This window comes from Chiloscyllium punctatum, chromosome 29, assembly GCF_047496795.1.
Source record: "Chiloscyllium punctatum isolate Juve2018m chromosome 29, sChiPun1.3, whole genome shotgun sequence".
Lineage (NCBI taxonomy): Eukaryota > Metazoa > Chordata > Chondrichthyes > Orectolobiformes > Hemiscylliidae > Chiloscyllium > Chiloscyllium punctatum.
In genome coordinates, this window is record NC_092767.1 from 71,760,832 (window position 1) to 71,784,556 (window position 23,725).

At 40.4% G+C, this 23,725-nt stretch overlaps 1 protein-coding gene across 2 annotated transcripts in view; it reads left to right on the forward strand.

Annotated features, from left to right (window-relative positions):
• The window catches only part of LOC140454549 (striatin-3-like), a 51,488-nt gene extending 27,781 nt beyond the window's left edge, over window positions 1-23,707 (forward strand). The window contains exons 7-18 of one of the 2 annotated variants that reach the window (XM_072549380.1): window positions 224-365; window positions 1,129-1,236; window positions 2,599-2,720; window positions 6,391-6,566; window positions 8,501-8,548; window positions 9,018-9,139; window positions 9,731-9,898; window positions 10,709-10,849; window positions 12,050-12,148; window positions 13,636-13,722; window positions 14,404-14,610; window positions 16,855-23,707. In XM_072549380.1, coding sequence (XP_072405481.1) covers window positions 224-365; window positions 1,129-1,236; window positions 2,599-2,720; window positions 6,391-6,566; window positions 8,501-8,548; window positions 9,018-9,139; window positions 9,731-9,898; window positions 10,709-10,849; window positions 12,050-12,148; window positions 13,636-13,722; window positions 14,404-14,573 — 1,383 coding nt within the window. In that variant the 3' untranslated portion in view covers window positions 14,574-14,610; window positions 16,855-23,707. The remainder of the gene's footprint in view (window positions 1-223; window positions 366-1,128; window positions 1,237-2,598; window positions 2,721-6,390; window positions 6,567-8,500; window positions 8,549-9,017; window positions 9,140-9,730; window positions 9,899-10,708; window positions 10,850-12,049; window positions 12,149-13,635; window positions 13,723-14,403; window positions 14,611-16,854) is intronic. The other variant, XM_072549381.1, reaches the window with a different exon arrangement.
• The last annotated feature ends 18 nt before the right edge of the window (window positions 23,708-23,725 follow it).

Sequence of the window (23,725 nt, forward strand, 5' to 3'; positions counted from 1 at the left end):
GGGTTGAGTGGACTGCACGTATCTCCTGTGCTCCTACCTCAGTGGCAACCTCCCAAAGTGGTCAACATCCCAAGCAACAGTCCATTTGAAAATCCACTTGTTCTGTGAGCTGAGCAAGAAGACCACTTTAGGATTTAGTTGGTGGCCCCTCACATCAATGCATTTGCTTGATTTCCAAAAGAATTACAAACTTACCTTATTTGTGATATGTGTACTACTACAGATAGGCACCGAGATAACAGCTGCTGATCCTGCCATGGACTGTGAAACAGTGGATGCTTTGAGTGAATTTCACTTCCTGGAGACTGGAGAGGAAGAGGAAAGGGGTGAAGATTCCAGAAGTTTGAGGGATGACAAAGAGCTAGGTAAAAATAAGACCGAATCTAGAATTTGCCATCTGAGGGAATTGTATATAAAAGTCAAAGTGTGGCACTGGAAAGCACAGCAAGTCAGGCATATCCGAGGAGCAGGAGAATCGAAGTTTCGGGCATAATCTTTCCTGATGAAGGGCTTATGCCTGAAATGTCGATTCTCCTGCTCCTCGGATGCTGCTTCTCAGCACCAGACTTTTCTACTCTGATCGTCAGCATCTGCAGTCCTCCCTTTCTCCTAGTCACTAAAAAAAAACCAAATGTAAAATATTGTGGGTGCAGTAAATTCAGAATAGAAATAGAAAATGCTGGAAATACTTGTGGTCAGACCACTTGTGGAAAGAGAAGTAGATTTCAGATCCAGGACCTTTCTTTAGAACTGAAGGAATACAGAAATGTAATAGATTTTAAGCAAGTTTAAAGTATGGGGAGGAAGAATGAAATCAGAGATCTGTGATAGGATGGAGGGGAGGAGAAGTGGAAAGCAATAATGTTTGTCTCAGAATAGTTAAAAGCAAAGGGGTTAAGCCAGTAGCTCAGTCAATAAAGTCACTCAGATATGGAACTGGACCATGCAAACTAGAATGTCTCCGGTTCAGGCACTGTTTTTGCTACATTAATTGATCTCACCCACCATAACCAGAAGGGCTGGGTTTGTCTTTCTGTAAGCGTTGAGATTGTGCAGCCATCTAAAATAATGCATAAAACCCTTTCTGCTGATTTTTGTATAATGTTTAATCCATGATTGCATTCACAGAAAATCACCGCTCTAAGCTTCAAGATGTGCTGACTAATTTTACAGACATTGACGGCTTGCCTTCTATTCCAGCTGGAATGATCGGTCAACCTAAGGCAAGCGAAGGTAGCAGTATTTCTTTGCAAAAATAATTGAAATACTGAATCCCCAAAAGTAATTGAAGAGCATCAGATAGCCCAGCAGTTTATATCTATTAGATAGTTCCTGAGATGACATTCTTATGACGCAGTGCAATGTTCACAGAATCACAAAATGGTTACACCACTGAAGGAGGCCATTCATCGTGTTTGTGTCAGCTTTCTGCAAAAGCAATTTGCCTAGTTCTACTCTCTTTACCCCTTCCATATAACCTTGCAAATTTCTTTCATAGGGTAGGGGGTGGGTTCTGGGTGGGATGCTCTTTGGAGGGTCACTGTGGACTCGATGGGCTGAATAGCCTGCTTCCACATTGTAGGGATTCTGTGTTCAGATAATAATGCAATTCCCTTTTGGAATTCATGATTGAATCTGCTTCCAATGGATCCTCAAACAGAGCAATCCAGCTCCTAACTATATGCTACAGAAAAGTGTTTTCCTCCTTGCTGTTGCTGCCGAAAGTAGATGCCCTCTGGCCTCTAGCCACTAGCAACACTTTTTCTCCCTGTGTATTTTATCCAGGGTCCTTGTGATTTTGAGCAGTTCTGTCAAAATACCCACCCGACCTTCTGTCAGAACAACAATCTCAGCTTCTGTAATCTATCCATGGGATTAAAGTTCCTTACGCCTGGAACTTTCCTCATGAATCATGCCTGCATAAACAATATTTCTTGTGAAGTATTTTAAAATATTTTACTTTGTGGTTTAAGATTTTTGGGGGATAAAATCTTCATATTTTTCCCAGCATCTGAAGACATGACTGCATATGCAGTTGAGAAAGAATTGACATTGTTGCATAATCATTTGGTATGTAAGGAGTGGTAAAGATCTGTCCAACCTTTTATTGTGAGCCATCCAAGCAGTGAGCTTCTAATTCAGTATGCATGCTGCACATATTTAGCAGATTTCAACTGGAGTTAATTCTGAAAATGTGATGGCATGCAACTGATTACTGAGAAAAGAGCGGCCAATACATGACTTTGTTTGTGTATATCCCAGAGCAATCCTAATGCAATCCCAGTGAGGATAGGAGCAACTCAGTTACCCCACTTGTGGGATGGAAGAAGCTGAACTATTACACAGCTGAATTAGCATGTTTGGTAAAATCACCTTTTAGAGGTGGTGGCTGTCTCTAGTAATGCGGCTTCAAACCACTTAATTCAATCAAACTCAGTTATTTGTGCTGTTGGGACCACATATAATTTCTCATTAAAAGGAATAATGTGGGATTGATATAGTAGCAGTACGTGCATGTCCTACATATCTTCTCAGTGGAGTACTGATGACAAAACACTTACTAATATTCTGATGCTGCTTGCTTTGTTTCCGATACAGGTGTCCCTCTTGTATTTCCCCCACATGCTAACAAGCCATTTATACTGGGGGCTGATAACGCTGGAGATGGCGATATGAGCCTTGGTGAGCTGGCAGACCTGACTGTCACTAATGACAATGATGTAAGTAGTTTTCAAAAACTGAAGTTCTTAACAAAATTTGGCTTGAAATGTTGCAAGTGAATTTCCAGTTTGTCAGCAAGAAATACGCTCTTATACAGCATGGATACAGACCTTTCAGAAAAGCTAGTCATTGCCAACCATGTTCCCAAACTAAACTAGTCCCATTTGCCTGCACTTGGCCCATATCCCTCCAAAACCTTCCTGTTCTTGAACTTATCCAAGTGTCTTTTAAATGTTGTAACTGTACCTGTATCCACCACATTCTCTGGCAGTTCATTCTCCAGATATACCATTCTGTGTGTTTTAAAAAAAAGTGTCTCCTCATGTCCTTTCTCCTCTCACGTTAAAAATATGCCCACTAGTTTTGAACTATTCTATCCTAGGGAAAAGACCCTTGCTATTCACCTTATCTATGCCCCTCATGATTTTACAAACCTCTCTGAAGTTACCCCTCAATCTCCTATGTTCCAGTGGAAAACTCTTAAACTAGTTTGTAATTCAAACCCTCCATTCTCGCCAGTATCCCGATAAATCTTTTCTGAACCCTCTCCAATTTAATACTATCCCTCCTATAACAGGACGAGCAGAACTGCATGCAGTACTCCAGACGAGGCCTCACCAATGTCCTGTAAAACCTCAACATGACATCCCAACTCCTCTACTCTAAGATTTGAGCAGTGAAGGCAAGCGTGCTAAATGCCACCGTAACCACCCTGTCTCCATTTGATGCAAATTTCAGAATTATGAATCTGTACCCTTAAATCTTTCAGCTCTGCCATTAATTGTAGAAATCCTGTCCTTGCATTTCATAAAACAAACTGCATCTGCCACTCCTCAGTCCATTGACCTAATTGATCAGGATTTTTTTCTAATCTGAGATAACCTCCTTCACTGTCCACTGTAGTGTCATCTGTAAACTTACTAACTATGCATCCCATATTCTCATCCAACTTGTTTATCTAAATGACAAACAAAAGTGGACCCAGTACCAATCACCATAGAACATTGCTGGTCACAGACCTCCAGTCCAAAAAACAGCCCTCCACCACCACCCTCTATCTGGTACCATCCGATAAATTTTGTATCTAATTGGCAAGCTAACCCTGAATCGCATGTGATCTAATTTTATTAATCTGTCTACCATGTGGAACCTTATCAAAGGCTTCACTAAAATCCATGTCAACAATATTTGCTGCTTTGTCCTTATCGATATTACTTCCTCAAAACATTCAATCAAGTTTGTAAAACATTATTTCCTTTGCACAAAACACTGCTGACTATCTCTAATCAGTCCTTGCCTCTCCAATGTATGTAAATCCTATCTTTCAGAATCACCTCCAACAACATATCCACCATCGATGTCAGACTCACAGGTCTCCAAGTCCCAGGCTTCTCCTTATAGCCTTTTTTTAATTGTATATTTAATGGAAAAAATATTTTCACTCTTACAAATAAACAAAGTTATAAAAGTACAAAAGTACTGAAAAGTAAAAATAATATTGTACTATTACAGTAACGTTGACAATAAAATGCCTACTATTCTTCAAGATACAGTCATCTCATATTTACTTAAACCAAATTAGCATAAACCCAAATTAAATAAAATAACATTAAATTACACTACAATCCACTAAAATTAAATTGCATTACATTGTACTATAATACATTATTCCACTCGCCGCACCTCCTCCAAGGCTCCTGTCCATGGGAGCAACGATTATTATACCCATATTTACTGTGCCTTCCACCTTCCCCCCCCACCCTAGTGGAAGACAATAAGCAAAACTATTGTCATTAATGCAAGAACTGTAACAAAACACTACATTGGACAAACAGGCAGAAAACTAGCCACCAGGATATATGAGCATCACCTAGCCACAAAAAGACATGACCCACTCTCACTAGTACCCTTACATACAGATGAGGAAGGACACCACTTTGACTGGGATAACACATCTATCCTAGGACAAACCAAACAGTGGCACTCACGAGAATTCCTAGAAGCATGGCATTCCAACCTTAACTCTATCAACAAACACATTGATTTGGATCTCATTTACCACCCCCTGAGAAAAAGGACAGGAAATGACATTACCAACTTCAGGAAACCCAAACACATGCATAAATAGAAAGTAGACCAAACCACCAGTGCTTCATCCGGAGGCTCAATGATGATGTTACCTAGTATGGGGATGAAATGTCTGAAAACGAACCTTTCAGCTCCTGAAATAGAACAAGCAAATTCCCCGTCAGGATATTGGTCCCTTTCCAGTTCAGGTGAGTAGGTCTTTTCCACCCCAGAAGAGATCGCAATGATCCAAACATCACAGTATGCATTGCACCATCTCTTCAGCCATTGATTTGTCTTCCCTGTCTTTTTATTCCTACTGTCATGAGAATGTGACACCGGGAGTAAACCAGAGATTATTTTGAGGTTCTGCTCTTTAACCTTCTACCTAACCTGTTATATTCACTCTGCAAAGCCTTAACCATTTCCCTAACTGTGTTCCTACCAATGCATGCAACAAATCCAGCTTTTCTCTCTCCCCTTTCACAGTATGCTTAAACTGTTTTGAGATGCCCTTAACTATGATACCAATAAGGCAACATACTACCCTAGATTCACACTTATGGTTGCAGAATCTCCTCTGCATGTCCCTGACAGGAGAGTGCCCAATAACAATTATTCTTTTCAATCTTGACAAACCCAGCTTAATACAAGATTCATTCTTAGTATCTGAGTGCCACTTCTGTTTTCCTCTGAGAAGCTGTCTCCTTTAAACATACCCAAAATGGAATATCTGAGACAGGAATAGCCACAGGAGACATATAAACTACCTGCTTACCTTTCCTGACAGTCAACCATCTATCTGACTGATCCAGCTGTGTAACCACCTCTCTTAATCTACTGACCCTTACACTGTGTCTCTTGAATGCCTTCAGTGACATTAAGCCTAAGAAGCTCTTAAAAGCACCTTATATATTTTTCTAAAAATCCGCCCTTCCTTACCCACAGATTAAGATTTTAACCTTAAATTTGCATCATTAGGACTCATGAATTTTGAAGCATTAACTACATTAAACTAGAAGGGAAAGCACTTTTTGTACCATTTAAAAAATATTATTTTCTCTCGCTGGCTTTTGCTGGTGTTCAGTTCCTATCCTCAACCTTGTGGCTATTCTGCATGGATGAGCAAGTCCAGGCACAGATTAAAAGCCATACAGGACATCCCAGCTGAAATATGATCTTATTCCATGTGTTTTAGCTGAGTTGGTGAACAGTGATTGAAAGTGTGCAGCAGCTTTTTCATCCACATCCCAAAGCCTAGGGCAACAGGCTCAATTACAACAACCCAAACGCAACTCTAGAATGTGGCTAATTTTTAAAGTTGAAACTTTAAAAATCTAATGCTGCATTGCAATGGAGGCTAAATGTTACTTGTTTCACAAGGCTCCTCCTAGCCCACTAGAGAGTGCTATCCATCAGTCAGCAATGCTATCAACTCTTTGGAAGAGGGAACTTTGCAAACATAGCCAGGAATGTGTCTGAAATCAAAGCAGAAATTGTTGGAATACTCAGCAGTTTGGGCAGCATCTAAAGTGGGAGAGAAAAAAAAGTCAATGTTTCATGTCAATGACCCTTCATCAGACTTTGACTTCCTCTTTGCAGATTTCTGATTGCAAAGATGCCTTCAGGAAAACCTGGAATCCGAAGTATACGTTGCGGAGCCATTTTGATGGGATCCGTGCATTGGCGTTTCACCCAGTGGAGCCTGTGCTTATTACTGCTTCTGAGGATCGTACTCTGAAGCTGTGGAACCTGCAGAAAACAGTTCCTGCCAAAAAGTAATTTTTTTCTGTATCGTGAGATCATTTTGTTTCTGATTAGAACTGAGCAAAGCAGGTTGAAGTTGGTAAATTGACAATTTCTTGATATTACTGAATCCTATACAGTTCTGTTGGGTTAGTCTTTTTTCAAAGGACCGAGTATTGTGGTGGGTTAGATCATGAACTTGCAGCTTTAGCCACCCAGAGAGAGCAAAAGTCTTGCTCCTCTTTGAGATGACTGTAGGTCAATAATTGTCCATAATTTATACCAGGCGAGCTTGTTCAGAGGGGGTACCTGAGGCGTGGAATAGAAAATAATTCATAGCACAGAGGAACCTCGATTATCCAAATATCATTTATCTGAATTTCAGATTATCTGAAGGGGACCTCAAGGTCCTGATAGAAACATTACGTCAAAGAGCTGTTTCAACCCTGATCGCATCTTTTGTTTACAGTTACAATGTTTAAAAACTAACTTGGTTCACTGAAATGCTGCCAAGAACAGTCCTGGACAGTCCAGGCACCGTCTCTAAATGACTGACTTTCTGCTCGCTCACTCTTCCCCCTACACACACACACACACTTTTCCTGGCGTTCTACAAAGGGGTGAACCCTAAACCCCCTTTCTCCAGATAACCTCTCGAACATTGCCCTATACAGGGCAGAGGTGGAACCTGTCAAAATGTTGCAGTAAAACCTTGTGCATGCATGTGTGTGTGTGCATGTGCACGCGTGCTATTTGGAGACTTTTTTTGATTAGATTAGATTACTTACAGTGTGGAAACAGGCCCTTCGGCCCAACAAGTTCACACCGCCCCGCCGAAGCGTACCCACCCATACCCCTACATCTACATCAACCCCTTACCTAACACTACGGGCAATTTAGCATGGCCAATTCACCTGGCCTGCACATCTTTGGACTGTGGGAGGAAACCGGAGCACCCGGAGGAAACCCACGTAGACACGGGGAGAACGTGCAAACTCCACACAGTCAGTCGCCTGAGGTGGGAATTGAACCCGGGTCTCCCACACAATGGCAGCAGCAGTCTTACTGTTGGTGTCCAGTCCAGCTGCTCCGGAGATGTGGGTGGGAGGAGGTTAGGGGAGTGGGGGGAGGCTGATGGTGGGGGTGGGGGACGGGTTGGCCAAGGGGCGGGCGTGCAGACAGGGGTCAGAAGGTGGGGGGGTGTGGATAGGATTGTGAAGCGGGTGGGAATGGCATGGTTGGATGGGCGGGGGGCAGGGGCTTGCCCGCGGTGTGTTGCTGCCTAGTCTTCTGAACAGGGAGTAGACTTCACAGAAAACTCCGAGCCCCAGAGGAACTCAGATAATTGATTATTCAGTTAACTGAATGCACTAGTGCCCGCCCACCTCTATCGGATAATCGAGGTTCCTCTGTATTGCAGTTAAGTATGAAGGTAAGGTTTATTGTTGGAACACTGACTTTGGATCTAATGAGTGCACATCACTGGTGTTGGGTAGACCAGTTAGAAAGCATTCTATTTCCCAACAGTAATGCTTCTCACCATTTGAAATTCTGAAGTTGTTCATGGGGCAGTTAATTACTAGTTGGAAGACTTGTTTCTACAGTGGATGCATCAAGAGTTACTACTTTTCCCTGTTCATCTCTTATTCCCTTTTGAAGCTAATGTTATACTATCTGTGGCATATGCTGATATCACAAGTTACAGATCTAAAGCAACTCCTTGAAACTGTTAAGTGTATCTGTTCGAATTCAAATGGGAAATGACTCTAACTGGCTGCCTGTTTTGTGGAGACCTGTTTTATTTCAATTTTCAGATGGCTGTTGGAGACTGAAAATGGACAAGTTGCATAAAAAGCAGCTGAAAATTTTACATTGGCAATAAAACTTTAGTTTTTAGAAAATCCTGAAAGGATGTTATTGGAAGAGAAAAACATCCACTCAGGTGTTTAATTTTATTTTGTTCTAGGAGTACTGCGTTGGATGTGGAACCAATTTATACGTTCAGGGGACACGTGTGAGTATATAATTATCAATTAGCCCATCAATCTTAGGTGATGCAAATAATCTCTTAATTCCAAATTCCCATTTAGATGCTGTTACTTGATTCATTCAAATTGATAATTCAATGTTTTTATTGAAAGTTAACAGCTTTAATCAATCAAACACTGAGTTCATTTGTCCATGGGGTCACTCTATCTGCATACTCTGTTCCAGATTTGATTCAGAGTCGATACTTTGTGGATCTCACCAGGACAACTGAAATGGTGTAAACGCTAGCCACTGTGCTCATAGGTGTTGAAATAGAGTGCCTGACTGGGAGCTAACTTGTAACTGTACTCCAGCTGAGTCATAGTCTTTAGGACAGTGGGAAATTATTGAACTACACTACATTGGTATTGCTTTGGGAATTCTGATAACACTTGTCAAGCAATTTTAGTTGTACTTGGCTCTTTTTTTTTAAATCTCTGCCTCTCCTGTTACAGAGATCCAGTGTTATCATTAGCGGTTAGTTCAAAAGGGGACCAGTGCTTCAGTGGAGGACTTGATGGCACAATTTGCTGCTGGAATATTCCAAGCTTGAACATTGATCCATATGACACTTATGGTATGTGCTAAGTAGTATTTAACAAAGTAGCATGCTGATAGACCTGCAAATGCAAGATGACCAGGACTCATTATGTGCAGTAATGAATGATAGATAACAATTGACTTTTAACTGTTCTGGTCATTAACTAGGGTGATGTTCAAACATTTTATGAATATCCAGTTGTGTTTAGGCTTTTATCTATTTTATTTATTTCCTTGCTGACTTTCCCTCTTTACTCTTTTTTTTTCTCCTGAACATGCTGATGTTTATTCTCCAATCTAAGCCCAGGGTTTCTATGTTTTATCTGAACAACAATATTAGTTGTCGTTTTTTTATGTCGACTAAATCTGCATTGTTGTGCTGACCAAACTAGGTCATGAGGGGTCAACCGTTTAATGTACACTTCTGCTGATATTTACTTGTAACCTTTTTTTGAAAGTGGTTAAAATGTAGAGAAGCAAAGCCTGGGTATCCCAAAGAAATGAGACCCTGGAAGGGCCAGACCTGATAAGTGGTGTAATTATGTTTGAGCTAATCGTGTTGTTAAGACTGTGTTTTCTCTGTCATGCAATTTATCATTCAGTAGTAAGAATATCCTTGTTTTTACAGATGAGAGCATTCTGTCCAGAACACTAAATGGTCACACAGATACGGTTTGGGGACTTGCATTTAATATCCCAAAGAACCGCCTCATTTCTTGTTCAGCAGATGGAACTGTTAGGTTGTGGGACGCAACCGCAAGTCCAGCATGTGTTAGTACGTACACCAGAGAGAAGGGTGAGTAAAGGCTTGGGAGTCAAACATATGGTGTCTCTGGGATGATTAGGGAAAGGGATACTGGAGTAAGGCTACCTTTCTGAGATGTGTATTAGAAGTAGGGAGTTGCTGCCTTCTGGAAGACCAACTAGTGGTACAGAAGAGAGACATAGTTGCTGCCTACCAGACAGGGGTGTATCATCTGCTGCAGGGCTGATAGCCCTGCCCCTCATTAAATTTGGAGCTCTTGTACCTGAGCCAGAGCAAGATGGAGTGAATTGTCAGATCTAAAGCAATGAAGGAAGAATTAAAATGTGTAATGTTTAATTATTGTAGTTTCTTCTTAGTCTTTTAGCTTCTTATCCTTGAGATGCCCCACTCTTTGCTCGGATGCTGTTCCTTCATGCAGAACTGGGACTTTGTTTGATGCCCACAGGTGAAAAAGTACCAATGTCAGGCTTTTTAACACAAGAGAATATTGAAACGAAGAGATGAAACACACACTCAAATACTTTCCAGTTGTTGGATTCAGGAGCAGAAACTCTTACTTTTTCTTGACCCTTGGGCCAGTTGAAATGATAATTGTTTAGATTTGATTTGGTAATTTTAACTGTAATGTGGGCCCTAACTGATTTGTATAGTTCAACTACAGGCTGTATCAGCCATTGAACTACAATTTGGATAATAAATGCTAGCATTTATCAAACGTATGCAATTGATATTGGTCATACAATTACAATGCCCTGAGGGCTGCAAGATAGAAGTACAGTTTAGTAACACAGTAACTAACTACTTACATTTTGTGGTCAAAGTTATTTTTCTGTTCTGCAGAAAATGGAATTCCTACCTCTGTTGCCTTTGTGAGTGATCCTGATCATGCTGTAGCTTCCTTCACAAACGGTGATGTGGTCATATATGACCTGCAGGCATTGCAGCCAGTAATGACCCTGGATTCTAAAACATCTGACACTGGTAAGCTGACACATGGGGGCTAGTAAAGAGGGATTACAACCTGTAAATGACTCGTGTCTTACTTGTAGAGCTCTACACCTCTAACCTGTAGTTATTTGCTCCTTTCATATGGAGCTATTTTTCCTATGTTTTGCTGGAATGTTTGTGAATCAGGTGTATTCAGATTGTATCAGTTGGGTAATAAGGCTATACGTGGTTTCTGTTGACTCCGTCTCTGACAAAAGCATGTATAAGATTTGTCAATTAACCACCCACTAAGAACTTTCCAGAAATTATATCCTTTTGAGTCACACACAATCCTGTGATTTCATCACAGAAGATGTTAACGATGTTTTGAAGTAATTGGAAGAAACCAAATTGAGGCTTTGGAGGATGCAAGAACTAGATTTATGAGGACACTAACAGAACTGAGAAGTTCTGAATATTAAAGAACTATTAGAAATATTAAAGAGGCTTACTCATCTAGGAAAGAGAAGGCCAAGATGTAATCTGTTGGGTCTTAAGGTTATGAGCGGCCTTGCTAAGCTAGGCACAGAGAAGATGTTTGCCATTTGTTGTGAGAACACAAATAAATCCATTCAAGCAAGTTTACTCTGCGAGTACTTATAACATGGAACTTGCTACCATTGTGTGAGTGAGCTAAATAGAGAAGTATTTAACAGAAAGAAAGCAAACACCTGAGGGAGAAAGAAATAGAAAGATACGTTGATGGGGCTAGATTTTAAAAAAAAACAGAATGAGGAGCATAATGTCTGGCATGGATCAGTTGGTCTGATTGCCTGTTTGCTTGCTACATACCTAGAATGAAAGAAGTTGGCCATTTCCCAGCCTTGAGGGGAATTGTGGGTGCGGGTAATCGCCATACTGTATACAAAGCAAGTTAAAAGTACCATTGCAAATCTCTGCACCCTCTTATCATATGAGATAGATGTATTCTTAGGGCTAAAGGGTCTGGGGAGAAAGCAGGAAGAGGATACTGAGTTGGATGATCAGCCATATTGAATGGCGGATTGGGCTCACAGGACAGAATGGCCTATTCTGCTCCTTTTTTCTGTGTTTCTGTGAATTCCAAAATTATATTAGACTTTAAAATTACAAAATATGGTTCCTGATTGTGTAAATCCCAGTTAATTTTGTAAAACAAAATGACCTTGGAAAATCTGGTTGGGTAAAATACATTTTCTTTTTCTCTCTGTTCAGCTGCTAATCAGATTAACCGAATTGTCAGCCACCCCAAGCTGCCAGTAACTATTACTGCGCATGACGACAGGTGTATTCGGTTCTTTGACAACAAGACAGGTAAAAAAACGAAAGTTTATTTGATGGTTTATTCAAAGATTGTACATGTGGCAGTGGAGATCAGAAGTTCATTGAATTGTTCTAAACAGTGAAATTTGTAGTCTGAACAGGTAAAGACAAGATGCTAGGAACTCTGCAGCAATTAACTCTCTTTCTGGCTCTGCAGAGCCAGTGCACCCTCTACAAGGCACAGGTCAGGAATGCGGTGGAATACTGTCGAGAGTGTGGTGTTGGAAAAGCACAGCAGGTTGGGCAGCATCCAAGGAGCAGGAGAATCGACGTTTTGGGCACAAGTGATTGTCGTGCTCCTCAACTGCTGCCTGACCCGCTGTGCTTTTCCAGCACCCAACCCTCGACTCTGATCTCCAGCATCTGCAATCCTCACTTTCTTCCTGTGGTGGAATACTACCACTTGCCTGTATGAGTGCAGCTCTAACAAATTAAACTTGACACCTTTTATAGAACAAAGCCTGCTTTGCTTGGAATCATGTCAACAAACATCCACTGCCCTCACCACATTCTCAGTAGCAGCCATGTGCAACCAGCTACACTATGCATTGCAGAAATTCACCAAGGCTTTTTAGTCAACACCTTCCAAACCCCAAAACCGTTGCCATCTAGAAGGACAAGGGCAGCCGATATATGGGAGAACCATGACCTATAGGGTCCTCTCCAAGCCAATCACCACCCTGACATATAACTATATCAGCACTCTTCACTGTTATTGGCTCAAAATCCTGGAGTTCCCTCCCTACACCAAATGGACAGCATTCAAGAAGACAGCTCACCATCATCATCTTGGTAGCATCCAGAGATAGGCAGTAAATGTTAGCTTAGTTAGCGATGCCCGAATCCTGTGAGTGAACAAGAAAAAGACATTGAGATGGGAAGACATTCAGAGTAGAATGAGTTAGCAGAATGTGGCAGCTGGAAATGGTATAATGAACAGCACTTCTCACATACTTGAGGATGAGCTTTAATATTTCTACATAATGTGAATGGCCGAGTAAAGGGCCAAACTCAGCAGGTTAAGCAGAGAGATATCCACCTTTAACGCACAAAGAAACGCAATTGGGTAGAGCCTTGAGCTTCTTGGATGGTCGAAATCTACAGATCCATTTCCTGCTCCGTATCAAACTTCGAATGGCTAGAGAGTTTGAATATCTGAAATGAGAAGTTTGCTTTCCTTGTGGATATTCAACATTCACCCTAATCTGATGTTGATGGAAATTGTTTTAATTGCATTCTGTCAGGATTGCTTTGCGTTTTAAGAATACCTAGGCCCGACCTTTAAACATTACGTAAAAGTATCAGGTGGTACCTCTTAATCAGACGACCATTCCACCCATACGTAACTCTTCAGAGTCGAGGAAGAGAGAGGGGGAAAAAAAACTCATGAGCCAAATGGATGTGGAGAGTAAAGAATATGAAGAGTTATCATCTACTAACTGATATATTTCTGTGATGTTCTTTAATCCACCTTAAAGGAAAAATGATCCATTCAATGGTTGCCCACTTGGATGCAGTCACCTCTCTTGCTGTTGACCCTAATGGAGTTTTCCTGATGTCAGGGAGTGAGTATCACTGAACTACCTTTGCTTGGCAATTGCTTGTACTGTTGTATTCTGCAGTCTATAAAAGACGAGAGGAAAAGCCCTGACTTGAGTATAGTTGGGAAGAAAAAGACACATTTTGGGTAAAGCTTTTCACATTGCACACTCCAGGAGAATTCTGATTGACACCCAATTATTATTCTCCGTTCCTACTGTAGAAATGTTACTTTCCTTTTACGTTGATATTTCTTGTAAATTGTCTTGACGGGTGCAAAGTGAAAAGCTTCAAGAAAACATGTCTCTTTCTTTCAACAAGACTTGAGTTCTGTACTGCCAAACAACTATATGTAATCCTGAGTTTATAAACCATCTTTCACCACATCAGTGTTTTGCAGCCAATGAGTTGCATTTTTTCATTTTTTTTAAAGCTAACACTTCATTCAACAACAACCTTAATGAATTACTATTCTATTTCATATATCAACATCTACGCCACCAGAAACCAGATTAACCAGGTGTTTACATCATTGCTGTTTGACTCTTGTACTTAACTGTGTAACAGTAATGATCATATCTCATTGGCTGTAAAGCAATTTGGAATGTTCTGGGGGAATGATGTGTGCGATAGAAATCTATGCTTTTTCCTTTTGGTTTCTATGCAATATGTAGTGTTTAAATGCTTGAGTGTGCCCAATTAAACAGGTCATGACTGTTCAATACGGCTCTGGAACCTGGACAACAAGACTTGTGTTCAAGAGATCACAGCGCACCGAAAGAAGTATGATGAGGCAATCCATGATGTCACCTTTCACCCGAGCAAAGCCTACATTGCCAGTGCAGGAGCAGATGCCCTTGCCAAAGTATTCGTATGACGCAATATCACCCCTCCGGTCTCATTCCTGTGAGCAGGTGAGCTTCAGCACTGCAAAGCCTGTGAAACGATTTTTACTCCTCCATATCCCATCATTGTGAAAAGAATTTTGAGGCAGTGAGCTCACTATGTTGCACATGAGTAGAATGGTTGGGGTACCATCCAACAACGGTCAAGGCCACTGCCAAGCTCCCTTTTATGGTACCACACAAAAATGTTAAAAGTACCACAAGTTAAGCTAAATGGTATGTATGCAGCAATGAATTTAGAGTGAGATTATTGGTTGGACCTAGTGACCTGGAGGAATTGTTTAGCACTGTCAAAAGCTTGATCAGACTATATTTGTTGCTAAACAAAAACTGAAAGAACTGTGGATGCTGTAAATCAGAAACAAAAACAGAAATTGCTGGAAAATCTCAGCAGGTCTGGCAGCATCTGTGGAGAGAAATCAGTCAACATTTTGGATCAAGCGACCCTTCAAAAGTTAACTCTGATTTCTCTCCACAGAAGTTGCCAGACCTGCTGAGCTCTTCCAGCAATTTCTGTTTTTGATTAGATTTGGCCCTACATTTATCCCTGACTAATGCACCTAACACTATGGGCAATTTAGCATGGTCAATTCACCTAACTTGCGCATGTTTGGATTATGGGAGGAAACAGAAGCACCCGGAGGAAACCCACGCGGACACGGGGAGAATGTGCAAACTCCACACAGACAGTCGCCCGAGGCTGAAATCGAGCCTGGGTACCTGGTGCTGTGAGGCAGCAGTACTAACCACTGAGCCACCATGCTGTGTATGGTTTTTTTGTAGTAGTAGGTGGTGTCTCCACGGTCTATTAAATCATAAAGGCCATTAAGGGCTGGCAGTTTGCTACATGCTAAGAGCCCAGATTTTAATTAATGTTCCCACTCTTCATGATTAATACATATACCTGATAGGTGAGGGCCAGATTGGAGTTGACTGCAGTGCTGTTCAGTCAAATAGCCGGCCAATCCTGCCTGAACTCACTCATGAGACTTTAAGTCGTTGGAAGGATGCAAGTGTCCCTAACATCCTTCCATTGACAAGAATCAAGCAAATTGTGGGGAAAATGTGTAGTTATTTATATATAATAATAATAATAATAATAATGCAAGCTTTGGTAGTTGGCACACTTCAGTATTCAGCTCCTGTCAGGAATAGGAGTCATGTTTTAATGTTGTCTACTCACACTAGCTCTAGTTACGTGCCTGAGGGCAGGGATCTCTACAGTTCCTGATCATCAAGAACTCAAAACTCAGGTTTCCTGGCCTTTAGTGCCCTATTTCTTATCCATTAGTTTTCCTTTTTTGGAGTTTATGGCCTGGAGGTTTAGGTGATCTGATTTTAGCTCAGTTGCAGGCATAAATTGAAAAAGTAAGAAATCGGAAAGGGGTAAGCCAAAGGATCCTCAAATCCGCACAACCCTTAAGGCTGAGCTTCTACTTCAACTCTAATGTTTCCCTCTATACTATGTTTTACTAGTGGGAAATCCTATTTCAAACAGGATCTGTTGTTAATGGCAGCTTAAATTTATTAACTGCAATGATTACATTTGATAACTGCATTTATTAGTATCAACGCAATAAAATCACGATTGAAAAATAAGGTCATTTCTAATTATGTTAACTCTCCTTTTTCAACATCAGGATATATTTTAACTTCAAATATTCAAGTTAAAGGAATTAGCCTTTTTTTCTCATTTGGGAAGTAGAACAGCAACTTGCATCAAATTATTGAAATAGGGAAATTGGCAAAGTGTGCATATCATATTTAATTAAATGTCTTAATTAGCAGTGCATCGGTAATATCCCAGAGATGATGCCTGAACTGCATTCTGTCTCAGCTGGTGTCAGAACTGGGCTGGTACACTTATCACAGGAGGAGCTGAGAGAATTAAACTCAAAGTTCCTTCCTCTGATTTCTCTTCACTTGCCTTTTATCTCTCAGTGCCCATTTGAAATGACTGGAGGGAGGGAAAATTTAGGATTGGTGATAATCATCAGCCTTTTGATAATCCCTCTCCAGATTGATATGTGTAACATGGTCGTTTGGACAAGTTAATGGAGAATTACAACACTGTACGGTCCACATGCATGTGCAAACGCTGCTGCAAGAAGTCAGGAATTTTTTTTAAATTAAATTTTAACAAAAATTTCTAAGGAAGATTTTGAAAAGCTCACATCTGCCTCCTGGTGGTTGAATGTAAAAGCAACTTTTTTTTAATGTTTTATGTTTCATTCTGTGTTTTCTTCCTTTCAGACTGGTATCTGCTCTTCTATAAGGGTTGATCCCACATTTCTCCCGGAACGGTTGCCTTTGAATCAGTGAATGAAGATAACTTACCCTCCAGCCATGAAGTTCAGGATCCTGGGTTTGCAGTGCTGGGTTGTTCCCCATCCACATATTTCGTAGCAAAGCTCTATCGGGGTCTGTCTTCACTGAACTCTACACAATATGTATATGTTTTAAACTTTAAAAGAAAATTGCTTTGGTAAATTTTGTATAGGTACCCAATCGTGGGCTGTGTGGAACAAGTAAAAGAAGTAGCAGAGTGTAGGTCAAACCGTATAAAGGGGCGACAGCAGTTTTTGTGCTGGCATAAGTTATTTTTTAATGTTGGACTACTTTTCTAATGCAGCCTGCCACCGGTGTGATTAAGTTTTCGTTCCCTGGCCAGTTATCCATCTTGTACCAATTAAGCATTATCTTGCTGGAATACAGCAGCAGGCACATGTCACAGAGATATAGGTTCATCACTCTTCGCCCTATCCCTTCCCCAGTAGGGAGTATTATGAGGGGACATACACACAGATGGACCAAGGATCTCCAACTTGGGCTCAAAAGAATATGAATGTAGTAACACACAATTGGGGGGGGGGCTTGTAAGTTGCCTCTCATTTCATAATCTGAGGATCACATAGCCTGACGGTGTTGAATGTACTCTATTAACAAAGGGTAGCTTTTATAAACTAATGCACCTATTTGTCATCCTCTGGGCAATTTAATTTAAAGCAATTTTGAGAGAACCATTTTCCAGGCCCTTCACCAGCTCTAAAAGGTCATTTTTTGAGTGCTTCCTTTTGAGAATGGAAAACCCATGCTTTTCCAATGTTTCTTCATTACTTCAACTGCTGACAGGAGAGGACTGCTTGATTACTCCAACTTTAATCTGATGAGCACTCAACAAAGCAGTTTAACTGTGACTTCTTCCTCTGACTTTTAATCTTTCACACTTTCATTGGCTACTGATTTGCAGTGGTTGGACATGTTATTATCAGATAACTGAGCACAGACAGGGAATCAACCCTGGGGCTTTCCTGGCTTGTACGGCCCAGGTGTAATACTTCATGGCATCAGGATAAACATTGTTGTGAACTGGGTAGGGAATGTCACATATCTGCCTTTAGAGAAATTGTATTGATACAGTTTGGGAATGCTTTTTTTTAAAAGTTTTAAAAACATCTGGTCAAAATGATGGTGGGTGATCTGGAGAATCCTGCACAAATTCTACCCCTTTAGTGCTTTTTGTTCTATGAGAAAAGAATTGCTAGAGCTTAAAATAGTTAATGAAAGGAATGGTAATTGAAAATCTGCAATTGCAGATCCTGGTGAACTAATCCTTTGCCACTCCTTGAGAGCTCAGCATATTATACCATTGTTCTCAACCTGTTATTCAGTAGTACATTGAGTGGTGGTTATGAGGGTTGCTGCAATGGCTTTGAGAGTATTAAGACCGAAGTAATGCAAAACTCTGGGCATTCCCCCAAAATGCTGATGCAATGCATTGAGTAATTAACTGTGTCAAAATATATTTGCTTTCTCCTTGGATTTATCAGTTTGCCACTTCTGCTAAATATGATGGTTTAAAACAAAGTATTTCTTATCGTAATAAGGAAAATGCTCTCTTGGCTAAGTTGGTTGGTAAATTTACAGGCGGCACGATGGCACAGTGGTTAGCACTGCTACCTCACAGCACCAGGGACCCGGATTTGATTCCAGCCTCGGGCGACTGTCTGTGTGGAGTTTGCACATTCTCCCCGTGTCTGAGTGGGTTTCCTCCCACAATCCAAAGATGTGCAGGGGAAGGTGAATTGGACTGTTAAATTGCCCATAGTGTTCAGGGATATATAGGTTAGTGCATAAGTCAGGGGTAAATTAGAGGAATGGGTCTGGGTTGGATTCTTTTCGGAGGGTTGGTATGGACTTGTTGGGCCAAAAGATCTGTTCCACACAGTAGGGATTCTAATTCAACATCAATGCATGAAATGGTGCTGAGCCACTCTAAAGAACTTGAAAAGCAAAAGAAAAACAATTGGGCTGTCCAACTTGCTCTATCCAGGGATTGTACATGGTTCTTTTGTCATGGGATCCATCGGCCTGCAGAGTCACCATTCTCCCAAATCCAGTCCATCAATCGCTCATACCAAGGTGAAGGAGGAAATGAAGTAGCATGCTAATATTTCTATATTGCTCACCTACCGCTCCCTTCAAACATATCGGTTGACTGCAAATAGACCAGCTTTTGTGGGCATCTGTTTCTTGAGTCCAGACAATCCCAGTGTTGGGCTCTGTTTTGTGCTGAGGTGGTTGCTCTCAGATGAGGCAATACAGTTAGACCCCAATCCCCTCCCCAAACTATGGAAGGGAACGTCAGTGTTGTATGCTGTCCTGATCACTATAACCTGGTCTCGAAGCTGCTTGAGTGACTTCAGGATTGGTATTAATTCTGATGCTGTTCCGTAGTGAAATAACCTGTTAACACTCACTATCCAGACTTACCCTTGGGGAAAGTGCTGGTCAGCTGCTAGTGAAACTCATACCTCAACGTGCGAGTATCGCCTTCAGCAGAGGAGGAAAAAGGGATGATAATATTTTTTTCTTTGAACTTCACTAGGTAAACAATGGTAACACCCCATCTTATGAATCTGGTGTCGATTATTTACCAGGACACCCAGGCTACAGTAAACTTTTAATTCTGCAAATTATGAAATGGTAATCCATTTAATTAGTCAGTACAAAGATGTTTTCTAAATGAAACTATAGCCAATAATGTTTCAAAGTGAATACATCCTGGCATGTAAATACACGGAGGCCAGTAGCACTAAGAGGCATCCTGTTATAGATATTTTAAATGCTGCTTGCTTTCCACAGCATTACTGATATAGTTTTTTTTGCATTTATTATCAATTATTACTATTTAAAACAAAATATTTTTGGGGCTCCCTCAACATCTCAGTAAGTCACAATATTGTACTGATCAGGCAACTCCTCTATTCAATCCCAGTAAATTCAATCATCAGCTAGGCCAGGAATTGACATGCTGCAGTTGAGCTTGGCAATAGAGACATTAAAAGCCATCAGACACAATTTCTGCAATTTATTGCTATCTAGTTGAGATTAGGGGTCACTGGAAAGCTATGAGCATTGGATTTATGCAGATCAGACGTGAATGTGATGCTTACCATGGTTAATCAGCTCAGCAGTGCTTACTCTTCACTTGCTAATTTGATCACTCTTTCCTTGATTAAAATATATTTTGCTGCTTCAAGATACTTTCTCTGCTAGATCAGCAATGGCTCCCTCCTGTGGTTTAAGTGGGAAAATGCAGTTGGGTGGTTTGGTGAACAAAACAGATATGAGAGATGGGGAAATTCGTCAGGTTTCCTGTTCAGAAACAGATAGTGGACAGAACACTTGTATGGTCTTCAGCTGACAATACTATCTGTAATGTGTACCTCTCCCCTTACCTACACATCACAACAAAATGGCCTTTCTGTACTCCGTATCAGAGAAACAGAATGGCTTCCTATAATCACATGACAATATCTTTCAAGAAGAGAATGGAGGATAGTGAGTACTGGTGAGCTGTGAAAGAATTAGACTGGTTTTATTCTATTGCGAACTGAGCATAATATTTAAGTTGTTACATAAATGTGAACAAAATGCCTCCAAGTGATATTGACCTTTGTTTATTTCAGAACTAACATTTTCTTCATGTGGCATTTAACAAATATAACCGAGCAAACGTAGCATTCTAGGAAGCAAAAACTTACATAACAAATACAATTCAAACAAAGCCTTTGACATTGATTTTATATATAATATATATAATATATATTTTCAGTTCATTTATATTGTAAGTGGTTATAATAACTGTTCTATGGCATTCAGAATGACGTTCTATTCAGTGGGACTGTCCAACGCTTCTGTGTTCATGAGCTGTACAGGTGTAGCTCTTGGAACTTAGGACCACTTGAGAAGCTTAAATTCTTTTTCTCACCTTTCTGAAGCTGCTGCAGTTGGCTGCCTGATGTTCTGATTTAGGTTTTGTCCCTCAGTGAAGGAACAGCTCCACGAATGGACCTTTTCCAAATCCTCTGGACTGTCAAAACTATAAATGTGGTAGATGTGAAATATGGGTACAAATAAGGTTGGATTGCCTGGTCTCATGAATCATGCTTTGGACATCCCTGCTGTATAGTATGCACTTCCAGTCAGAGACCTTCTGACTTAAGTCCCTTTGCTCTTTGGAATCTTAGACCTGTTGTCAAACTCCTGTCGACAAGCTTCCTGAATGTACACTCCCTGGCAGTTTTTGCAAATGTTTAATGGCAGGCAACGTGCTGACAGGCCAGCTCAGTCTCTGCACTGGGAGCAAAATGCTACTTTCAGCAATCTCAAGAGCAGGGGCTTTATACAAATGTGTATTTGTAATGATCACACTGCAGAGGGTTATTTTGAAAGAAAAATCATTTGGAATTTTGACACTATCAATTTGTCTTGCAGCATTTGATTAGCTTTGTAAGCAGCCAGGATCATTTGACACCAGAATCTTTGATGACAGGAATTTCTTGCTTGCAGGCAGGAAATTCAAGATGGCATTGGGATTTTGTTGAGGGAATAAAACATGGATCATTTAAATCCGGGTTTAAGACTTCAGTTTATAGTTTTAATCCTGATTGTTTAGGTTTACTTCTTTGAGATCTTGTCACCAGTTTCCCTCTTGATGTTGTGTTAGATGGACCCCAGTGTGATAATGAAACAGCCAAGTCAAAGAAAACTTCAAATAATTATTTGAAGATGGAATTTGATTGGTAACTATCTTGAAGACATTTTCAGAATTTATTGCCCCTTTTTTAAAAATCAGAAATTTTTAGCATTCTTCAAGATGTACCTGGTAGGAGATGAGTCCTCCAAGTTCAGACTGTTCGTTTTATTTTGTCTTTGGGGAAGGAAAAAAGACCCTCGAGGCACAGTAGCATTTTTTTAAACTAAATACCCTAATTCTTCCCTTTGAAAGGTCTTTTTAATCTTATACCAACACCATCAAAAAACGTCTGTGCCATTCCCCAAAACCACCACCTTATTATAAAAAAAATCACATTTCAAAGTCAGAATGAGCTTCGTGCTTGGTTCTTTAGTGTTTTCTTTTGCCAAGTTCCAAGGCAGAAACCTGCAGGACTAGCCTTTCTATTGTCCCCTCTCCAAATTTCTCTTTGTAAAGTATGCAGCATCTACCAAGCTAAGGAATTGGCCCATTTTTTTCTGGCTCAGTGTCATGTGCTCACTTTACTGTGTTTTTAATGTTCCAATGTACAGTCAACAATGGAACACTTGCCTGCAGTTAACTGTTTAGAGTCATGGATGCTTCCAGCACAGGTAAAGGCCCTTCGTGTCTGTGCTAGTCAAAAACAAACACCTAACTATTCAAACCCCATTTTCTAGCACTTGGCCCATAGTCTTGTATGCCTTCACATCCCACGTTCCCACCTCAATGCTGCTTAAATGTTCTGAGAGTTTCTGCCTCTATCACCTTTACAGGCAGTGAGTTCCAGATTTCCATCATCTACTGAGTGGAAATAAATTTCCTCACCACCTCTCTAAACCTCCTGGCTCTTACCTTAAGTCTTTGTCTCCTAGTCATTGATCCCTCCACGTCTATCCTGTCTATACCCCTAATAGTTGTATGCATCTCAATCATGTCCCCCCTCCACTTCCAGTTTATAGCATAAAGAAACTTTAAAGCTGCCTTTATTGGTAAGAAAGGTTGTGCTGCTGAAAACAAATTAATCCGTATATATTGCTTTTTTTTAAAGTAAATGGTGGGCAACCTGAATATGGTGGAAAAGATTTTGTCCACAGATTGTTATTGGTTGCTAGCTGTCCATTGTGCTGCTGTCAAAAACTTGCTGATGCAAATAACTTCTACTTGGAGTCCTTTTTTTGTACAGACCCCCACATATTAGACCCAGGTTGAAAATGGCGAGTGGATGATTTGTCAAAGTCTTTACCAGTGTTAAATTGTCATACATAAAATCTTACAAAATTACATTTGTTACATTATTTGCCTGTTGGTATTGTTCCACCTTTTTTTTTTAAGTTGGGAGATGTCTGGTTCTTACTTTGACGAAGGTAAGGGTTTTTTTCGCTAGTTGGAGCAATTTAAACCCTTCCCCACTCAAACAAAAAATCTGAAATTTCAATGCCAGCACCATTGAACTTGGGAAGGAAGTTTACTACTTAAAGCATCCTTTATTGTAATGCTTACAGGCTGGTTGTTCGACACATTGTTTGCAGGAATTGTTGCCTCCTGGGTCTCCATTTGGTAGGCGGCTGGCTTGTTAACAATCTCTCGCCAAATGATTCTGTCCCTTCCCACTAGTCCCCATAAAACTCAATATTGCTAGAGCCCTACGTTACTGCCAACAATAGCAAACTAATTCTAAAACATCCTGGTTTGAAAAAAATGCCGTATGCAATTTTTAAAAATGGGAAAATCAAATCAATGCAAGACTTTGGAAAATGAGAGACTGGGGTCTTGTTTGCTGGTGCTGAGTGTGTGACAGGGTTAAACTCTCAAATCCTTTTATAAAAAAAAGTACTTTTTCTTCCTCTACAAATATATTGCAAAGGAACTGTATATTGTGTAAAATTTTAAATATGTGATATTTTGTACATCTCACTATCTCAAATAGTTGTGTATTTATCAAAGACTACTGTAACTCTTTTTTTATGGCACTTGTTTTCCATGTCTATTTATTTTACTTTGTCTTAAATAATCAGTGATGTTCTGTATGTGTAAGGTCTGAAAATAAAGTGTTTGTTTTCTACAGATTCTGTCACAGTAATT